Raw genomic sequence first — 17960 nt, 5'->3', positions numbered from 1 at the left:
CATGGCAGGGGTGGGACTGGATGGGCTTTAAGGTCCCTTCCAACCCAAACCATTCCATGGTTCTGTGGCTTTTCACACCTGTGCCAAGCAGAATTCAGTGCCACCTTGGCAGCATCTAAATGAATAAACTTTATTAAATAGAGAAAATACAGTTTGCAGCAAAGCCGTGAAAAAACAACCCAAAAAACCCCACTTGGACGCAGGGAATTCCACACACAGACATCACACACATCCATGGGGACATCCATGGGGACATCTGATGCCATCTCCCAAGGCTACTGCATCTCCTCCTCCCTCTGTGCCCGGTAGTCCTTCATGCTCCTCTGCAACAAGAGCACAGCACCAGGGTCAGCAGCCTGTCCTGTCCCTCAGTGACTCTGCAGCCCAGTGCCACCACCCTGCAGCGCTGGGACCTCCCTGCCTGCAGCCTGGAAAGGCCAAGGAAGCTCTGACAGAGCCCCAGCCACTTTTGGAAGCGACTGATTTTCACAGTCACTCGGAGGGAAAGGAAGCCAGGCAGAGGATGCCCAAGAAAACCATCAGGGTTTCATGGCAAAGGTGCCTCCAGCACAGGCCTCGGAGACAGAAACGGGACCGAGAGATGGAAAAGGCTCCTGAGCTGCTCAGGAATGGTCTCACCTCAAAGGTGCTGAGCACGTGCTGGCAAACGGCCATCAGGTCATTGAGCCCCTTCCGGAACGGCTCCACGGCAGGAAGGGCCCCTGTGGGAAGGGAGCTGGGGCAGTGACACTGAGCAGTGACAGTGACACTGTCCAAGGGCTGGGCAGTGACACTGAGGTGGCTCCAAGGGCTGGTGGCCCCTCCCTGTGAGCTGTGACCCAGTGCCCAGGGCAGTCCCCACCTCCCCCAGGTGTGTGCCCACCCACCCCCCTCCTGCTGCCCACCCAGGGCTGAGCTCCCTGTGCCAGTGCCTGCTGCCAGCCAGGGGAGCTGCTTCCCACTCCAGCTGGGAGCAGGAGCTGGAGCACCATGCTGGGAGCAGCGTGTGAGGCTCAGCTGTGGGGCCCAGCACTGCAGAGAGCAGGTGAAAGGGCTTTTTGCTTTGCTTAAGTGAGTCCTGGGGGGAACCCGGCAGGAGCAGGGGGCAATTCCATGAGAAAAGGAGCCCAGACATGCAGGAACAGCCCCCAGCCCTACCTCTGGTCTGGATCCTGAAGTTGATCTTGCTCTCAGAGGGGTGGGTGATGCAGTAGCCACAGAACTCCACATCAGGGCTGCAGGAGGGGAGAGAGGAGAGGGAGCAGTGAAACTCAGCCCAAGCCACAGCAAACCTCAGGGAAGGTGGAGCCAAGACCTGCTGGAGCTTGGAATGTTCCTACCACGATTTAGGGTCTCATGGGAGGCATTTACTGAGAGGAAACCACCTGTGGAACCTTCACCCCCCCTCCCCAGTCTGTCCCTGAGCTGCAGCTGGAGCTTTGCAGGGCAAAGACACGGCTGGCACCATCCTGGCACCACAACCAGTGCAGGGGCAGCCCTGCAGAGCCCAGACAGGGAATCCTGGATGCTTGGAATCAATTCCCTGTGAGGGTGGGGAGGCCCTGGCACAGGTTGCCCAGAGAAGCTGTGGCTGCCCCTGGATCCCTGGAAGTGTCCAAGGCCAGGTTGGACAGGGCTTGGAGCATCCTGGGCTGATGGAAGGTGTCCCTGCCCATGGCAGGGGTGGGACTGGATGAGCTTTAAGGTCCCTTCCAACCCAAGTGTGGGTAACAAATGGAGTCCATGGCCCAGCACAGGCTGGGCTGGAGACCCAGTTACTCCTCCAACAGCTGAGCTTAACTGGGGCTCCTGGTCAAGGGAGGGTGTAGGTGGAGCCTGGTCAGGCCCATCAAGGCCTCTTGGTGCTCTCAGGTTCCTGGCACAGCCCAAGGAAAGGATTAATCTTGTGAGCAGAGGCATGAGGTGGGAGCAGGGCTCCATGGGGGACATAAAGGCTCTGACAGGTGTGCACAGGGATTTGGGATCGTTTGCCTCCTTCCAGCGACAGCTGAGGTGTGGATCAGTGAGGAGAAGGCCAGGGCAGGGCATGGCACAGAGGTTCCCTCAGCCCTGTCAGAGGCTCCACTCACTTCTTCATGACCATGTAGCGCAGGGAGTTGCCCAGGGTGTGATCCTCGTCGTGCAGCACGAAGGTGACACAATTCCCGTCTGTCCCATCCGCCTGGATCTGTCACCAGTGGGAAAGAAGAGATGCTGTAAAGCCCCTTGGCTTGGGGCTATTTCCTCTTGTCTTGTCCCTCTTTATCTGGGAGAAGTCCTCAGGCACAATTCCTGATCTCAGCAGGACCAGGAGCTTCACTGCTTCTCTGGGGTCTCTGGGGGGTTTGGACACGGGGCCGAGAGGGAAGGCAGTGGGGCAGGTGGGGTGCTTTGCACAGGGATCTGGGCTGTTCCCCACTGCTGGGACGAAGCACCAGCCCTGGGATGTGACCTGCGAGCTGGGGGTCCCCCGCTGTCACCATCTGTCCCGACGGCGATGCCACAATGCCCCTCGCGGGGATGCCCTGCCACCGAGCCAGGCTTGGGAATCAGAATCGTGGAACCACGGGAAAGTGTCCCTTCAGTAAGCCAGGCTTGGGAATCAAGGGAGAGCGTCCCACCACTGAGCCAGGCTTGGGAATTACACAGTCGTGGAACCACGGGAAAGTGTCCCGTCACTAAGCCAGGCTTGGGAATCACGGAATCGCGGAACCACGGGATCATTTAGGCTGGAAAAGCCCCCCGAGACCATCGAGTCCAAGCCTCCCCCAGCACCGCCAAGGCCACCCCTGTCCCGTGTCCCCATGTCCCCACACCCACGCGGCTGTTCAATCCCCCCAGCGATGCGGCACTCCACCCCTGCCCTGGGCAGCTGTGCCAGGCCTGGACCAGCCCTTCCCACGAAGGAACATCCCCGCTGTCACACCCGGCCCTCTCCCGGCGCACCGCCAGGCCGTTTCCCCCTCGTTCCGCGCCGGCAGATCCCGCTCCCCCCCCCTTTCCCCCCGCTGTCCGCGGGGCGCTCAGCCCCCCGTTCCCCTGTGCCCCGTCCCCCCTCACGGTCTCCAGGGCCGCGCCGTGGGCGCTGCCGGCCATGCCGTGCCCGGACTGCAGGTCCCGGCGGCCCCGCCGGCAGCGGAAACGCGTCTGGCCGGGCCGGGCGGGGCCGGAGCGCGGGGCGGCCCCGGGAGCGCCGGTGAGCGGGGGAGAGGGCACGGGGGAATGGGGGATTGGGGGGATACAGGGGGAGCAGGGGGGGACACACACGGAGCCCCCCGCGGGGAGCGGGCTCTGCAGGGGCCGCCCCGCAGCCCGGGCCGGGCCGCGCTCGGCGCTGGAGAGGGCGGAGGCCTCGGAGCGGGGCCGGGGATGGGAACGGGCGGGGGGCACTGCGGGTGTCACTGTGGGTCACTGTGTCACCACGGGTCACTGCGGGTCACTGTGTGCCACCGTGGGTTACTGTGTGTCACTGTGGGTCACTTTGTGCCACCGTGTGTCACGGACCGCGACTGGAGTCTTACCGGTGTTACTGGGGTGTAAGTGGCGTGTCACTGGTGTTACTGGTGTTACTGGGGTGTCACTGGAGTCTTACTGGTGTTACTGGGGTGTGTGTGGCGAGTCACTGGTGTTACTGGGGTGTTACTGGTGTGTCACTGGAGTGTTACTGGGGTGTAAGTGGCGTGTCACTGGTGTAACTGGCGTATTACTGGTGTTACTGGGATGTAACTGGCATGTTACTGGTGTGTTACTGGGGTGTAGGTGGCGTGTCACTGGTGTTACTGGCCTGTAACTGGTGTAATTGGCGTGTCACTGGAGCGTTATGGGAGTGTTACTGGGGTGTCGGTGGGGTGTTATTGCTGTAACTGGCGTGTTGCTGGAGTGTCATTGGTGTGTTACTGACGTGTAACTGGTGTGTGTAATTGGTGTAATTGGCATGTTACTGGTGTGTGACTGGTGTTACTGGGGTATAAGTGGTATGTTAGTGGTGTAATTGGCCTGTTACTGGTGTATTACTGGCATGTTCCTGCAGTGTAACTACTGTGTTATTGGTGTTACTGGTGTGTTATTGGTGTGTTACTGGTGTGACTGGGAGTGGAGTGTGTCAGGGATGTTCCACTGGGTGGTTAAATTAACGAATTAATCGACTGATAATCCCAGCTGTGCTGGCACAACTTGGAGGGCTTTTCCAACCCCAACCATTCCCTGATTCCATGATTCCCACCCCCTGCTCTGGGGGGTCTGTGTTACCTCTCTAGAGAGCTGCTCATTCAGTTGCCATCAAGTTCTGTGTCTTTATCCCTCTCCACACCCTTTTATGCTCCTTCCAGGACAGGTTTCATTTCCAGGCCTGGAAAATGAACCTGGATTCATTTTTATCAGCATTTCCATACGGATGCAGCAAGGGAGCCCGAACTAAACCCTGTGTGCAGAACTTGGGATAAGCTTGGGCACAGATGTCAACGTTTCTAGGGCCTAAAATGAACAGAGCAACCCCAGGGAATATTCCTTTAAGGAAATAACGATTTCCAGCAGCCCAGGCTTCCCTTTCCCCTCTAGAGGGGAAAGGGAAGCCTGGGCTGGTTTCTGCTGAGCTCACCGTGCTCAAACATCTCCTTTATTGCACTCTGGCAGTTTGCAACTCGCAGGGTTGCAACACACCCTCCCTTTCATGCTTAAAACCAGCAGCAACGTGATGCCCTTTGCTTTCTGTAAGAGGATTGCTGGAAATGCAGGCAGTGCCCTCCTGGCATGGGCTGGGAATCTTCTGGGCCGGGAGAGGCGCTTGAAAACAAGAGATCAGCCCCACGGACACTGAAGAGTGACCCCGTGTGTCTGGTGGTCTTGTTTTTCTGTGCCCTTCTAGTAGGAGGGAATTCTTCCCTGGGAGGGTGGGGAGATGCTGGAATGGATTTCCCAGGGAAGCTGTGGCTGCCTCATCCCTGGAAGTGTCCAAGGGCAGCTTGGACAAGGCTTGGAGCAAGCTGGGATAGCGGAAGGTGTCCCTGCCCATGGCAGGGGTGGAATGAGGTGGATTTCAAGGTCCCTTCCAACCCAAAACAGTCTGGGATTCTGTGGTTCTTGTCTCCCTGAGAGCTGCCAATCCCTCCTGGCCCTGCTGAGGGGCTCTTTGGATCCCTGGTGTTTTTTGGGGGGCTGAGGGATGCAGCTTTTTCCTCCCTTCCCTCCTCATTTGGAGCCTTTCCACACCAGGCCCACCTGGTACCTCCCGTGTGAGTTTTTCTTTTCAGAAGGTTTGGTCTTGGCTGCTTCCAGCCATTTAATATTGTGAGTTTAGACAGAAAACAGTTGTGCAAAAGGGGTGGATTTGAATGGATTTCACTCCTGACTTTTCTAACCGCTGAGGAGGGGTGTCTCTGACAGGCCTGTGTTACAGGGCTGTGACAGTGACTGTCACCTCACTGGGACGAGTTCTGCAAATATTAACTGAGTGGAGACGTGTGGAAATCATCTCCCCCACTTTATAATCCTGCAGTTGCTTTGCTGTGGGAGTTGAGGTTTCCCTTTGCTCTGTGGTAGCCCTGAGCTCTCTCGTGGTGTGTGTGACAGGGGAGGCTTCGGGGCTGTGTTTCCTTTGGACAACTGCTCCTTTATGCCAGCCCTGCTGGGTGGCTGCAGCGGGCAGACCTGCCTTTCCTGGTGCTGGACAGTCACCTGATTGCTCAAGAGGCTTAGTGGTGTTTGTGATTCCAGGCTGTGACCTGGTGTTGTACCACGGGCCTGGTGCAGCCTGGCCTGGCCAAAGCCTGGCGGATCCGGAGGGCCAGGAGTGGGCAGGGAATTCCCTCGGGTTCCTCAGTGCTGGTGTGACTGCTCAGCAGTTCCCTGCCTTGTGTTCCTCCCTGTTGGCAAAGCTGGGATTGGTGGCAGCTGCAGAGCTGGGGTGTGGAGCGAGTGGAAGCCGGAACAAAGTGCAGTTCGTGTCCTCTGGATAAATCAAAGCTACCATGTGGGGTGGGGGGTGAGTTCAAGCCTGTGCAGGATCTCTCCTGAAGGCCAGGACAGTTGAGTTTGTTATTTTTTTTGGCCACAGCTGGGAAAATGTGCTCTCTGTGGCCTGGTCAGATGGGAGGGAGCTGCTGTCTCTGATCAGGAGAAACCAGGACGTCCTCAGCTGTGTGGTGCCAGTTAATCCTTGCTCTGTACCAGATCCCAATCCCAGAATCCCAGACTGGTTTGGGTTGGAAGGAGCCTCCTTTGGTTCTTTTTTTCAGGTCCAAATGCTCCTGTCTTAGATAATATTGTGAGCATCAGGTTGAACTTTTGGTCTCTTTAGGTCTGTGGAGGGGGGACTTGTGATTAGTAACTTACTGATGTTTAACCAGAGGTAGGTGAGCCCTTCTTGGTGACCCTCCCACTCTGCAACCCCCCTGCTTTGAAGAGCTGACAGGTCAGCAGAATATCCCTGCAATCTGTGACTGCTTTCCCTGCTCTATTCAGTCAGTGTGGTTGATGCAGGGACTTAGGACTGGCTTAAAAATAAACGGGGCTGAGAGTGGCCCCCTGTGGCAGGATGTCAGAGCTCAGGGCTGCACACCCCCTGCACGGTTTGGGAGCGTGCAGGTGGCTCAGCCTGGCAGCTCTTCCAGCTTTCTGGAAGGAATTAGGAATGTGGGCTCGAGGGGCAGCCCTGGAATGCCCTGGCAGGTGGGCTCAGGCAGAAGGTGGTGTTTTCTGAGAGGCTTTGCAGTGAGTGGGCTCTGCCTGTCATGGGATGTTGTTGGTAGTTCCAGCGTTGCAAGAGATGTTGGCACTGGGTTTGTGAACTCCTTGGAGGCCCTGGCTGTAAACTGGGAGCACTGGGATTTCACAGATTAAGACTTTGCTTAATCAAGTCTGATTTGCTCCATGTGTGAGAAGAGCAGTGAGGGGCAGAGTCCTGTGAGAGCCCCAACTGGACCCCAGGTCTGACTTGGGGGGTCACCTGCTGTGCTGATTAAAGGTATTACTTCCTCTCCAAGTATTTTTCCCTGGAAAAAAACCCATTCCTGAGCTTGTGGAGTCAGTGATTCCCTGTTCTGGCTGGGGGGAGTGGAAGAACAGGAGAGACTCGTGATAAATTCTGCTCCAGGGTGATATTTGTTTGATGGTGATTCTTTTCCTCCATAAACCGTTTTTTCTGGCCTCATGTGAACATTTTTCCTCCCTGACAACCCGTGGGAACTCTTCAGGGGATGTGTTGTGTGAAGAACTTGCCTCTGCTGGAACCTGTTCTTGACCTCTGTTTCCAGATCTGTTGCAGGCAGGGAGTGATCACCACTTTCTTCCCTGCTTTTTATTCTCTCTCCTTGGATATCTTTGTGCTGAGGAGTTTGCTTAGGAAGTGTGTCAGGGGAAATAAATCCCTGAGTTTGTTCCTTTCCCCCTGCAATGCTGAGCTCAGACCTGTGGGAGGTTTGGGAGAGGGAAACATCTAGAAGGTGTTTCTAGACACAGATCAAAGCAGGCAACAAACAGGGGAGGTGCAAAGTGAAAAATAAGATTTGGGGGTTTTGCAGGGTCAAAAGTCATCCTAAGTCTTTCCCAGGCAGCAAAGAGGCTTATGGGTGTGTGGGATGAGTGGAGCAGCTGTCACAGCTGGGCTCTGACATGTGGTTTCATGTGTTAAATCTGGGGGCTCACGGTAGATTAATGTGATGATACTTGAGCTGATTAAGTGGTGTCCCTTTCCATGCCAGCAGGGATGTTTTTCCAGCTCTGGAGAGGCTTGGGGAATCATGGAGTGGTTTGGGTTGGAAGGGACATGAAAGCCCATCCAGTCCCACCTCCTGCCATGGGCAGGGACACCTCCCACCAGCCCAGGTTGCTCCAAGCCCCGTCCAACCTGGCCTTGGACACTTCCAGGGATCCAGGGGCAGCCACAGCTTCTCTGGGAAATCCATTCCAGCCCCTCCCCACCCTCCCAGGGAAGAATTCCTTCCCAGTATCCCATCTAACCCTGCCTGTGGCAGTGGGAAGCCATTCCCTGTGTCCTGTCCCTCCAGTTCCTGATGACCAGTCCCTCTCCAGCTCTCCTGGAGCCCCCTCAGGTACTGGAAGGAGCTCTGAGGTCTCCACACAACCCTCTCTTCTCCTTCCCAGCCTTCTGGCCCTCCCAGCCCTGCTCTGTGTGAGCTGTCCAGGTGGATCCATGGGCAGGAACGTTGGCTTGGAGGAATCAGGTGTTGCTGAGGCCGAGTCCTGAGTTTGCAGAAGCTCTGCCTGCTTTGAGGGGGGGCAGATCTGCTTTCACAGGGACCTCGAGGCAGCACACACCACTCTGGGAGGACTCTGAGCACTGATTTTGGAGTTGGGGAGCAGTCAGAGCTCAGGCCTCTCCCCTGGGCAGCTCCACTCTGGGGAGGGGGGGCTTGGGCTGTGTCATCACACGAGAAAAAACTGAAGGATCAGCAAGAAAAAAACTCGAGGAGCAGCTGAAGAGCAAAAAAAAAAATAAAATAAAATATAGCAGTAACAAGTAGAAATCCAGGTGGGAACACGGCAGGGAGGATTCCCAGTGGGATCACTGAGTGCAGGCCGTGGTGGGCACCAGGACTTTCCTGGAGATTGTTGGAGTTTTGGCATCGCTGGAGCAGAAAGGGGAGATGGGACAGCTTGGTGGTGGTGTCCTGGAGCTCATCCCAGTGTTCCTGTTGCCAGCAGTGGGAAGCCATGGCCATCCTGTTTGCTGTCGTGGCGAGGGGCACCACCATCCTGGCCAAGCACGCCTGGTGTGGGGGGAACTTCCTGGAGGTGACGGAGCAGATCCTGGCCAAAATCCCCTCGGAGAACAACAAGCTCACCTACTCCCATGGCAGGTGAGTGACCCCCCTGGGGGGCTGGGAGGGGAACAGGAACCAGACTGGGCGTGTTTGGGGTTGTTCTGCTGTAATCCTGGGGGGTTTTTGCTGTCCCACATTCCCAGTTGGATGGCTGATGGAATGGGCAGTGGGGCTCAGCCTCCCCCAGGGCTCCACAGCGTAACCAGATTTAAGTTTAGCTCAAGCAGTTGATCCAAAATCAAGCTTTTCTGTTTTTATACAACTCCAAAGTGGGCTGGAGGGTGCCCAACTGGGGAATCTTTGGCTTTTGGCTCATGGAATCTTTCCCTGGCTTTTCTGAAACAGACCCTCAGGGCCACTCCTAAAGCTTATTTTGGTGTTACCTTAATGTTGTAAGACAAAAACCTGAGTGTGGAGCTCCTGAGCTGTGCCCTTGGAGCTGGACAAGGCCAAGCTTTGTAGGAGAATTCACTTGCTTGATTCTGGAGTTTGTAAGAGGTTCCAAGTGCTTCCTGGGGGAAACTTTTGGGAATGCACCAATGTCTTCTTCCCCAGCCCCTGAAGGCCCCACAGGCAGCGGTGTCTTCTCGAAAACCAGTCCTGGGGCAGCTCCAACTGATCTTTATTTCTTTCCTTCTTTTCCATTCTCTGCAGTTACCTGTTCCATTACATCTGCCAGGACAGGATTATTTACCTCTGCATCACAGATGATGTGAGTATTTTGGTTCCAGCTGCTGCCCAGGCAGGCCCTGAGCAGCTTTGGGAATGCAGTTGCCAGTTTTTAGTGGGGGCTGATCCTTTTTCCCCCTCCATGGAAAATGCTCCTGTCCTCATTGCCATCAGCTACAGCTTTGATATCTAAGCCTGGAACTCCAGCTGGAGACTCACGGAATGGTTTGGGTTGGAAGGGACCTTAAAAATCCTCAGGGACACCTCCCACTGCCTGGGAGTTGGTAGTTTTGAGGAGAAGTCCTTGTTTTTCCCAGTTCCTCTCCCAGCAGTCCCAGGGCAGTGGGATGGGGATGCAGGAATCAGTTTAGGTGTCAGTGCCTGGTGCTCCTCATTTCTGGAAGTGCACTCTCACTGCAGGAAGGTGCCAGGCACAGAATTAGAACCGTGGATATCCAGGCTGGGAACACAGTCTGGAAACAAGGCAGGGAGAATTCCCAGTGGGATCACTGAGTGGTAATAAAAGAGCGCTGGGGCTGCTCTTCCAGCCCTGGGATAACCAGCCCAATCCCAGTGTCACACACAGACACCCCAGCTGGGCCTGGGAATTGCAGGAATAACTGCATGCTGTCATTCCTGCTGCCTGTGCTCTCTCTCTCTCCAGGACTTTGAACGATCCCGAGCCTTCACGTTCCTGAACGAGATCAAGAAGCGGTTCCAGACCACGTACGGCTCCAGAGCCCAGACAGCCCTTCCCTACGCCATGAACAGCGAGTTCTCCAGTGTCCTGGCGGCACAGCTGGTGAGCCTGGGGCTCCAGGGCACTTCCCTGGCCAGCCAGAGCTCTCCCAGGGGTTCTCCTGGGGTTTGCTCCCGGGGAACGGGCTGTGGAGCCGGGCAGTGGGTCCTGCTCCCCACGCCCACCCCGCAGCACCCCTCAGTTCAGGGGGAGTTGGGGGGGTGGATGAACTGTTTGGACCAGGAGATCAGAGTTTAATGGGAACCCTGGGAATGTCCAGGGTGGTTCCAGTTACCACCCAGTGCGAGGGAGCGTGGCTGTCACTGAGAGCAGGACAATGTGTGTGTTACTGCTCAGCTTCAGACCTGGAGTGTCTGGGGAGCCCTGACTGCCTCTCCCTTTCCTTCCTTTCCCTTCCTGGCCATTCCAGTGGCTGCTGGAGTGTGACAGGGTGATTGCTGGTGGCTCTGGGGCCTTTTCAGGAGGAAAGAAGGCTGGGCTTGGGTTACCCCCAGTGCAGGACCGTGGTGAGCTCTCCAGCTGGCACTGAGGCTCCAAGGGTTTCCATTCCCAGCATGGGAGGAAGGGAAGGAAGGAGGTTCAAGAGCAGGATAAATCACCTGTGACAGGGCCCTGAGTTGAGGCTTGCCTTGGATGCTTCCAACCCCAAAATGGACAGTGTGAGGGGAGTATCTCTCCCCTCCTCAGCTGGGCTGAAGTTCAGGATGCTGCATTCCCAGCCTGTGGAATACTGTGGTGTTGGCAGGGGGAGCTGCTCCCCTGGTGTGGCTCCAGCCTGGATCTGGCAGAGCACTGTCAGTCCCCTTCCAGAGAAATTCCCAGGTTTCAGAGGACTTTTCTGGCTGCTTTGGGGCTGTTCTGGGACTCCTGGAGGGAAAGGTTGGGCTGGAGTAAAGCAGTTTTTTTGGTTGTGGGATTGGGCTGCTCTTAAAACATGAGCTTCCCGTGGAGGGAAGGGTGCAGTTTGGGCTTTTCCCTGGGATTTGGGCTGCAGAGCTGCTCTCCCAGCACCCCCAGCAAGGGCTGTGGGGAAGGGCAGAGAATTCCTGCAGGGAATAATGTCAAGTGAAAGGAGTGGAGCCAGCTGGAAGATGGAGAAGGAATAAAGAACTGCCTGCTGACTGCAGATCAATACTGTTATTAGTGCACAAACCTTCAGGCTGCAGGGCTGCAAGGAAAAGGCTTTGAAGACTCTTAAGAGCCCTTAATTGACTACAAACAACTCGATGACCTGGTTGGGGGTTGTTTGTGGGGCTTTTTGTTTTGAGATCTCCCTCGAATTAAGCTCTGGGTGTCCTTGGAATGTTGGCATTCAGGGCTTGTCCCCCCCGGGGCTGTGGGGTGGGAGGTTCTCCGTGCTCTGCTGTGCCTGGGGAGGGTGTTGGTGCTGCTGCTCTCCATGGAGGCCTTGGCTCTTGTGGTCTCTGGGAAGTGCCAGGTTTGGGGCTGGTGCAGGTGCAGGAGGAGGGGAAAAGCTCTGGCTTCTCAGTGTAGGAATTCTGGCCCATTCCCAGTTCGTGTTGAGGGGCAGGGGAAGGCAGGACCCCGAGGTGGGGGGAGGTGAAGGGAGGATTTGCCCCTGCACCGCTGCTGCCTGAAGTTTGTCCTGGAATTTGGGACAGGAACCAGGTGTGGGTGCCCACAGTGAGTGGGGAAGGGGGTTTGGAGAGTCCCAGGAGTTTGTTTTGGGAGCTGTTCTTTGCCTTGCACAGCACAGAGGGAGCAAGGAACGACAATGCCAGTGCACGATAAACGAGCTGAACTTCCTGGGGGTGATGGGATGGAGTTTTCCATCTCCACCAGGCTTTGACATGTGAGGACTGAACCTACACAAAGTGCTGGCTCAGCACTTTGTAAGCTGCTCAGGGCTGCCATAAGTTTAATGAGTTGCCTTATCAGAAGAGCCAGGCGGTTTTTGGAGCTGATATTCCCCTAAAATCCCAGCTTTTCCATGTCCCTCAAGCTCGAGAGGAGCTGCCTGTGTATGGATGGAGTCCAGGCCTCAGCCAAGGGCACTTTAGTGCTGCCAGAGCTCTTCCCTCCCTGCTCCAGGAGGGCAGCCTGCCTGCCACAGCCTCAGGAGCAGGGATGTTTCCCAGGTGATCCCTGTCCCTGGTGGGAGGCAGAGATCCCACTCCAGCACACACAGAATCCTGGGAAGGAGGAGCTCTTGGGTTGGGTGCTGTGCCCATGAGTTACCAGGTGGGTGCTGTCAGGGTTAGACTCCATCAGATATGGATTTCAGTGAAACTCCTGTCCAGAAGAAAAGTGGGATTGGAGCAGCCAGGTGGGTGCTCATGGAGCAGAGCAGCTGTGATGGGGACAGGGATTTAAAATCCATGCAGGAAGAGCAGAACTCAGTTCCCTGATGCCACTGGGCCTTGGTGTCCCTCCTGGACTGCAGGGATGGCAGGAGTGGTGCACAGGGAACGCACCAGAGGGGCTGCAGAGCAGCAAAGCTCTTGGCAGGTGAGCTGGGAGATCCTCCTGGGGGGGTCCAGGCCATGGGCTGGCTCTTGGCTGCTCCTCTGCCCTGTTGGAAGAGCAGTTGGGACACTCCAACTGGCCACCTTCGACATTCCCAGTCCACAGGCACTCCTCACCCTCACTGGATGTCCCTCTGAGGCCGCCTGTGGAGATGGATCCGTGCTGTCCTGTGGGATTGCAGGGATCCCTCCACGTGTTCTGGAGAAGCTCATCCAAGTGTGCTGCCTTCAGAAATGGTTCAGAGCTGATGGGTGGGGCTGGGACCTCTGACAGGGAACCACAGCTCCTGCTTCCTGCCTGAACTCCCCTTCCTTGCTGCCAGTTCCTTCCACTTCCTAAGGGACTGTCCCTTCTGGGCCCTCTGGGCACCAGTGTGGGAGCAGAAAGGGGGGGTGGGATGACTGAAGAAGTCAGATTTTGGTCTTCCACCCACTGATAAACACCTTGGGTGGGTTGAAAACTCCCATTTCTGTCTGTGCTGTTCTGCAGGGAGCAGAGTTGCCTTTTTTTGTGTGTGAAAGATCTGAAGCGGAACATTGAGGGTCCTGTTTTCACTGACTGTTGGGTTGTTGAGCTGCTGCTGTCACTGCCTGTTTTTGGGGAGCTGCTGCTGTCACTGCCTGTCCTGTGTTGCAGAAATACCACTCGGAGAGCAAAGGCCCCGACCAGGTGGCAGAGACACAAGCGCAGATCGATGAACTCAAAGGGATCATGGTCCGGAACATAGGTAGGTACCTGCTTCCCTTGGGAAGGGCTGCCTGGAGCCCCTTTCACTCTCTGTCACACTGCTCTGGCCTTTGACAAGTGTGACCATTCCAAATAGAGCTGGAATTTACCCAAATCAGTCCCCTGTGCGATGAGAGGCTGCTCCTGAAATACCTGGCAGTGCCAGGAAGGCTGGGAATTGCATCCAGGGGCTCCTGGTTTGGGGTTGGGTGTTGCAAGCGGTTTTTTTGCACTGGGATTTTGCACTCCCAATGTGGATTTTGGTTTCTTTTCTCCAGACCTCGTGGCACAAAGAGGGGAGAAGCTGGAGCTGCTGATTGATAAAACAGAGAATCTTGTGGATTCGGTGAGTCTGGGGGAGACCCTGCAATTGGGAAAGGGTGTTCCTGCCCCACAGGGAGCAGGGCAGGGGGACACCAGCACCTGGAGACACTTGGACAGGCACAGGAGCATTGAGAGCTGCAGGGAATCCTTCCCTGGGTCGTGTCCTATCCCTGCCCTCCTCAGAGCTCTTTTCCAGCTGCTTCCCAGCCTAGGAAAGATCCAAATAAACTGGATAATGTGAATTCCCATGGGAGCTCTCCCAGGGAACGCTGGTTCTTGGAAACCACGCAGGAAATGAAGGGATGGGATGTGTCCAGTGGGAATGTCCTACCTGAGTGTCCTGGGAGATCCAGGGCTGAAGTTCTCCAGCCTGGGAATGGGCTCTGAGTCAGGAGTGCAGTTCTCAGGGGTGCAGTTTCTGCCCAAGGGGTGGTTTGTGGGAAAACTGGCAATTCCCAGCGGAGTGAGCTGCTGGATTGGCTGGATCCAGCCACTGCTGCCTTTCCCTGGGCAGGAGTGCAGGGAATCCCTGCACTGAGCCAGCCTGGTGGGTGTTTGGTGACCAAAAGCTATTTTGGAGTGGAATTGCAGGATACAGAGAGGAGACTTGGAATGGGACAACTCAGCCTCTCCAGAACAGCTTGCCCAGAGAAGCTGTGGCTGCCCCATCCCTGGAAGTGTCCAAGGCCAGGTTGGATGGGGCTTGGAGCAACCTGGGATAGTGGGAGGTGTCCCTGCCCATGGCAGGGGCTGGAAAAGGTGATCTTTAAGGTCTTTTCCACCCCAGACCATTCTGTGACTCCGTAAAACACAAGAAGCCCAAATTCTGGAGGAATGTTCTGGCACTCAAGGACTTGTCTCACCCCTGGGGCTTGGCTGGCACGAGTGGCCCTATGGATTGTCCCCTTTTGGCAGGTGTATTTACACCAATTAACCCTTGGAATATGTTGGGGATTAGATCAGTGGATCTGGAAATATTTTGGAGCACTTCAGTTCCCAAAAGGTCAGAAGTGAGATGAGAACCCCACCAGTACCCTGAGATAGACCAATCCCAGGGATTGCCCTGGGACCTGGGGATATTCCATGTTTAATCCTTCCAAGCTGGCTCTGGATTTACTCACACACTTTATCCTGTCCCTGGAGTTGTTGGCAGAGTTTTCTCTTGCTGCCTCTTCAGTTTTGTGCACGAGTTAAATGGCTCTGGAGGAGAAAACTGCCACAGTTTGGGGAAGTAGGGAAAAGCATGGATCTTCTTGGGATGCAGCTTCCTTTGGGAATGAATTCCTCCTTTCCCTTTCCCTTGCAGTCAGTCACTTTCAAAACAACCAGCAGGAACCTCGCCCGGGCCATGTGCATGAAGAACCTCAAGCTCACCATCGTCATCATCATTGTGTCCATTGTAAGTGTGGAGGGCCTGGGGAGTGTGGAGAGCCTCTGGAAAACACCAGAGCTACCTTCCTGTCCTTGGATGCACGTTGGGCAGGGGGAGGAGGGTGTTAACCAAGTTCTTCAGGGGTTTGGTAGCTGCAGGTTCCAAGTGTGTGGCAGTGAAATCCCTTGTTCCCTACAGAATTCCCGTTTTCCCTCCCCAGGTGATCCTCTACATCATCCTCTCAGTGGTGTGTGGTGGGCTGGCCTGGCCCAGCTGTGTGCAGAAATAACCAGAGCTGCCTCTGGTCCCTTGGAGATGAGTCCCAGGAGCGTGAAGAAGCAACCTACGGAATAAGTCACCCGTCACCTCTGCCACCTCCTCGTCCCTCCATCCCTCCAGGACTTCAGACTTTTTGCCTTATCACCCCAAAGGGGCCCAGAAGGAGCTGTGACCTCCAGAGTGGGCTGGGCTGGGTTACTTGAAGGATTTCTCTGTTCCTTTTCCTGTCCCCACGAATCCCTTTCCTTCCCTGTGTCCCTGTGGCTTTGCACTCGGATGGGGAACGGGCCTGGCCTGCCTGTGAGGAGGGAGCCAGAGGGTGCTTTGGGGTGGGCTGAGCCAAACAGGGCAGGGACAAGATGGTTTGAGTTTCCACAGATCCTGGAGATGCACATCTGGCCACGTGGCTCTCAGTGCTTCAGCATGGGAAGGTCACGGGTCTAACCCCGGGGGTAACAAAACAAACGGGGCTTTGTGCACCGAGAGGGAGGAATCTCCCTTTTCCTGGGGGAGTTTTCCTGCAGGTGGGGGGGGTCACCTCAGCGTTTGGAATGGCTGCCTCTTCATCCTCACTTCTTCCTCATCTTCCCCTTGATTTGTGGCTGGGTGGACACAGTAAAGGAGAGGGTTGCACGTGGTTCTGGCTGCAGTCAGTGATCTGCTTTCGCCCAGGTTGTTTCTCCTGCTGTTCTTTGGAGGGTGGACTGGAATGAGTGTGATGCTGGCACTGGCTGGGGTCAATTTGGGGGCCAATCTGTTGCTCTGGCTTGATCAGGTGTCAGGGAGCTGCTGCTTGTGCTTCTCCTCCTGTGAGTGCTAAAAGCACAGGACAGAGAAGGGCTGGAGGTGCTGGCTGGGGGCTCTGAGGGCTGAGGGAGAAAAGCTCTGCCAGAGGATGCAGGAATGGGCTCCTCTGGGAAGAGTTCAAACCAAACCCCAGGCTGAGAACCAAATGCAGGCTCAGCTGGGCTGTTCCTGTCCCAGCTGCCCCCCTGAAGCACCAGCCAGGCCTGGCTCCTGGGGGAGGGGTGTCCACACCTTTGTCCTGGAGCTGATGGGCTCCTGTCCCAGAGGAGAACCAGAAATCCTTCACGAGGGCTCCGAAGGAATCTGCTTCCTTTATCCCAGGGAAGTGGGGTGGGCTGGTGGCACAGGGAGGGGTGGCTTCATTTGGGGACTGAGCTGGAGCTGTGGGGTCCTGGTGACACAGGGAGGGGGGATGATGTGACACTGCTGCTCCTTCGCTGTGACAGTGAAGCTCCCACAGCTCCCACATAAAGAGTTCTCCTCTCAACTCACAGCTCCTTCAGATTTGTGTTCTGCTGGACTAAACCCTCACCCAGGGCGATGGGACCTGGATCCCCCCACCCCACAGTGTCAGAGGCCACTGGCACCTGCTTCTCCTTCTGTAAATGGAATGTAAAGCTTGGAGAAAGCCCCCCCTCAGCTCCTGCAGCCCCTGTACAGCTGTGCATGTTTAGGGAGGGAGGGGTGGTGTTACCGTGTTCATTTCCACGATTTCTTGTCTTATGTACAAATAATTTTTAAAGGAAAAAAACAAAACAAAAACCAACCCTTCCTTTCCTTTCAAAGGATGCACTGAGGCATTAGTGTAAAAACAGAAGTTAACTTGATTGATTTCAATAAAATTCCTGTACAGAAAGCAGAGCTCCTTGGTTTGGTGGAAGCTTTTCACTCACCGTGGGAATGCCGGGTTAGGGTTTGGAAGGAGCTTTGTGCAGGGGGATGAGGGAGTTGGGATTTCCTCTGGAACCTGCAGAAACTGGTTTGAGTTGCTGATTGTTATCTTGGCTGCATGTTAATGCTGGAGGATATTGGAGGCTGAAGGGAGAGCACTAGGGGTTGAGAACAGCTTGGAAAAGTGGAATGAGAAAACCTGAATTAACAGCTCCTGGGTGGGATGGGTCCAGGGTTGGTGCTCAGTGTTCCCCTCCTGAAGCCGCTTCCAGGTGTTTGTCACATCAGATTTGCATTTAAAATTCCCATGAATCCAAGCAGAATCCAAGCTCAGCACCTTTCTGCTTCTCTGGTCAGCCTGGAAGTTTGTATCCAGGTCTGGATCTCCACAGCCATGCAGGCTGCAGGGCTTCAGAGACACCATCCTACCTGCCTGACAGGCTTTTAACTAGAATATCACCTTCCATCAGTAACATTTATCTGGTGTTCATTTATCTGGTATTAAAGATCCATAAAAAATAGCAGCTCTCACCTCAGGCAGTGCCTGGAAAATGCCAGTGTGCTCCCACCTTTTGGAATACAGTAAAGACAACAGGACAACCCTCAATCAGGACAGAAATCAAAGAGAAATGTTGCTGCTCTTTTACCTTTGGGAAGATCAATGGGAGCAGGTTCCACCAGCTGGAAGGCTTAGAGAAGAATGTCTTCCATGAAGGAAGAGCCCCAAAAAAGGAAGTGCAGGGAACATGCTGAGCTCTGTCCTTCTGAACTCCAAGGAATTCAAGGGAAAATCTCCCTCCTTGCACCCTGAGTTCAGTGGAGCTCTGTTTACCCAGGCAGAGCTCTGAGAGAGTCCAGCCTGTCA

General features: G+C 55.4%; 2 protein-coding genes across 2 annotated transcripts; one reads left to right on the top strand and one right to left on the bottom strand.

Moving 5' to 3' along the window:
* Positions 1–116: 116 nt before the first annotated feature.
* On the bottom strand, positions 117–3153 carry LOC126637516 (DNA-directed RNA polymerases I and III subunit RPAC2-like). The gene is made up of 5 exons (XM_050310857.1): positions 3061–3153; positions 2091–2188; positions 1159–1235; positions 640–722; positions 117–323 (listed from the first exon to the last, which is right to left on the bottom strand). Exons 1-5 carry the CDS (start codon positions 3094–3096, stop codon positions 276–278), a joined length of 342 nt encoding a protein of 113 aa, XP_050166814.1. The 5' UTR covers positions 3097–3153; the 3' UTR covers positions 117–275.
* A 4-nt stretch (positions 3154–3157) lies between these two features.
* VAMP7 (vesicle associated membrane protein 7) lies at positions 3158–17065 on the top strand. Its single transcript, XM_050310850.1, has 8 exons — positions 3158–3196; positions 8659–8816; positions 9435–9492; positions 10114–10251; positions 13333–13423; positions 13701–13768; positions 15053–15145; positions 15339–17065. Exons 2-8 carry the CDS (start codon positions 8671–8673, stop codon positions 15405–15407), a joined length of 663 nt encoding a protein of 220 aa, XP_050166807.1. The 5' UTR covers positions 3158–3196; positions 8659–8670; the 3' UTR covers positions 15408–17065.
* The last annotated feature ends 895 nt before the right edge of the window (positions 17066–17960 follow it).

The sequence above is a fragment of the Myiozetetes cayanensis genome, unplaced genomic scaffold (assembly GCF_022539395.1).
Source record: "Myiozetetes cayanensis isolate MyiCay16 unplaced genomic scaffold, myiCay2020 scf15, whole genome shotgun sequence".
Taxonomy (NCBI): Eukaryota; Metazoa; Chordata; class Aves; order Passeriformes; family Tyrannidae; genus Myiozetetes; species Myiozetetes cayanensis.
This window is presented reverse-complemented; position numbering and strand designations above follow the sequence as displayed.

Bases quoted from the DNA above. Each gene is read 5' to 3' on its own strand.
- LOC126637516 (XM_050310857.1), bottom strand. From the start codon at position 3,096: ATGGCCGGCAGCGCCCACGGCGCGGCCCTGGAGACC. The intron at 2,189-3,060 runs GTGAGGGGGGAC...CACTGGTGACAG, and splicing joins ACGGCGCGGCCCTGGAGACC to ATCCAGGCGGATGGGACAGA. The intron at 324-639 runs GTGAGACCATTC...CTCTTGTTGCAG, and splicing joins ACGTGCTCAGCACCTTTGAG to AGGAGCATGAAGGACTACCG.
- VAMP7 (XM_050310850.1), top strand. From the start codon at position 8,671: ATGGCCATCCTGTTTGCTGTCGTGGCGAGGGGCACCACCATCCTGGCC. The intron at 9,493-10,113 runs GTGAGTATTTTG...CTCTCTCTCCAG, and splicing joins ACCTCTGCATCACAGATGAT to GACTTTGAACGATCCCGAGC. The intron at 10,252-13,332 runs GTGAGCCTGGGG...CCTGTGTTGCAG, and splicing joins GTGTCCTGGCGGCACAGCTG to AAATACCACTCGGAGAGCAA.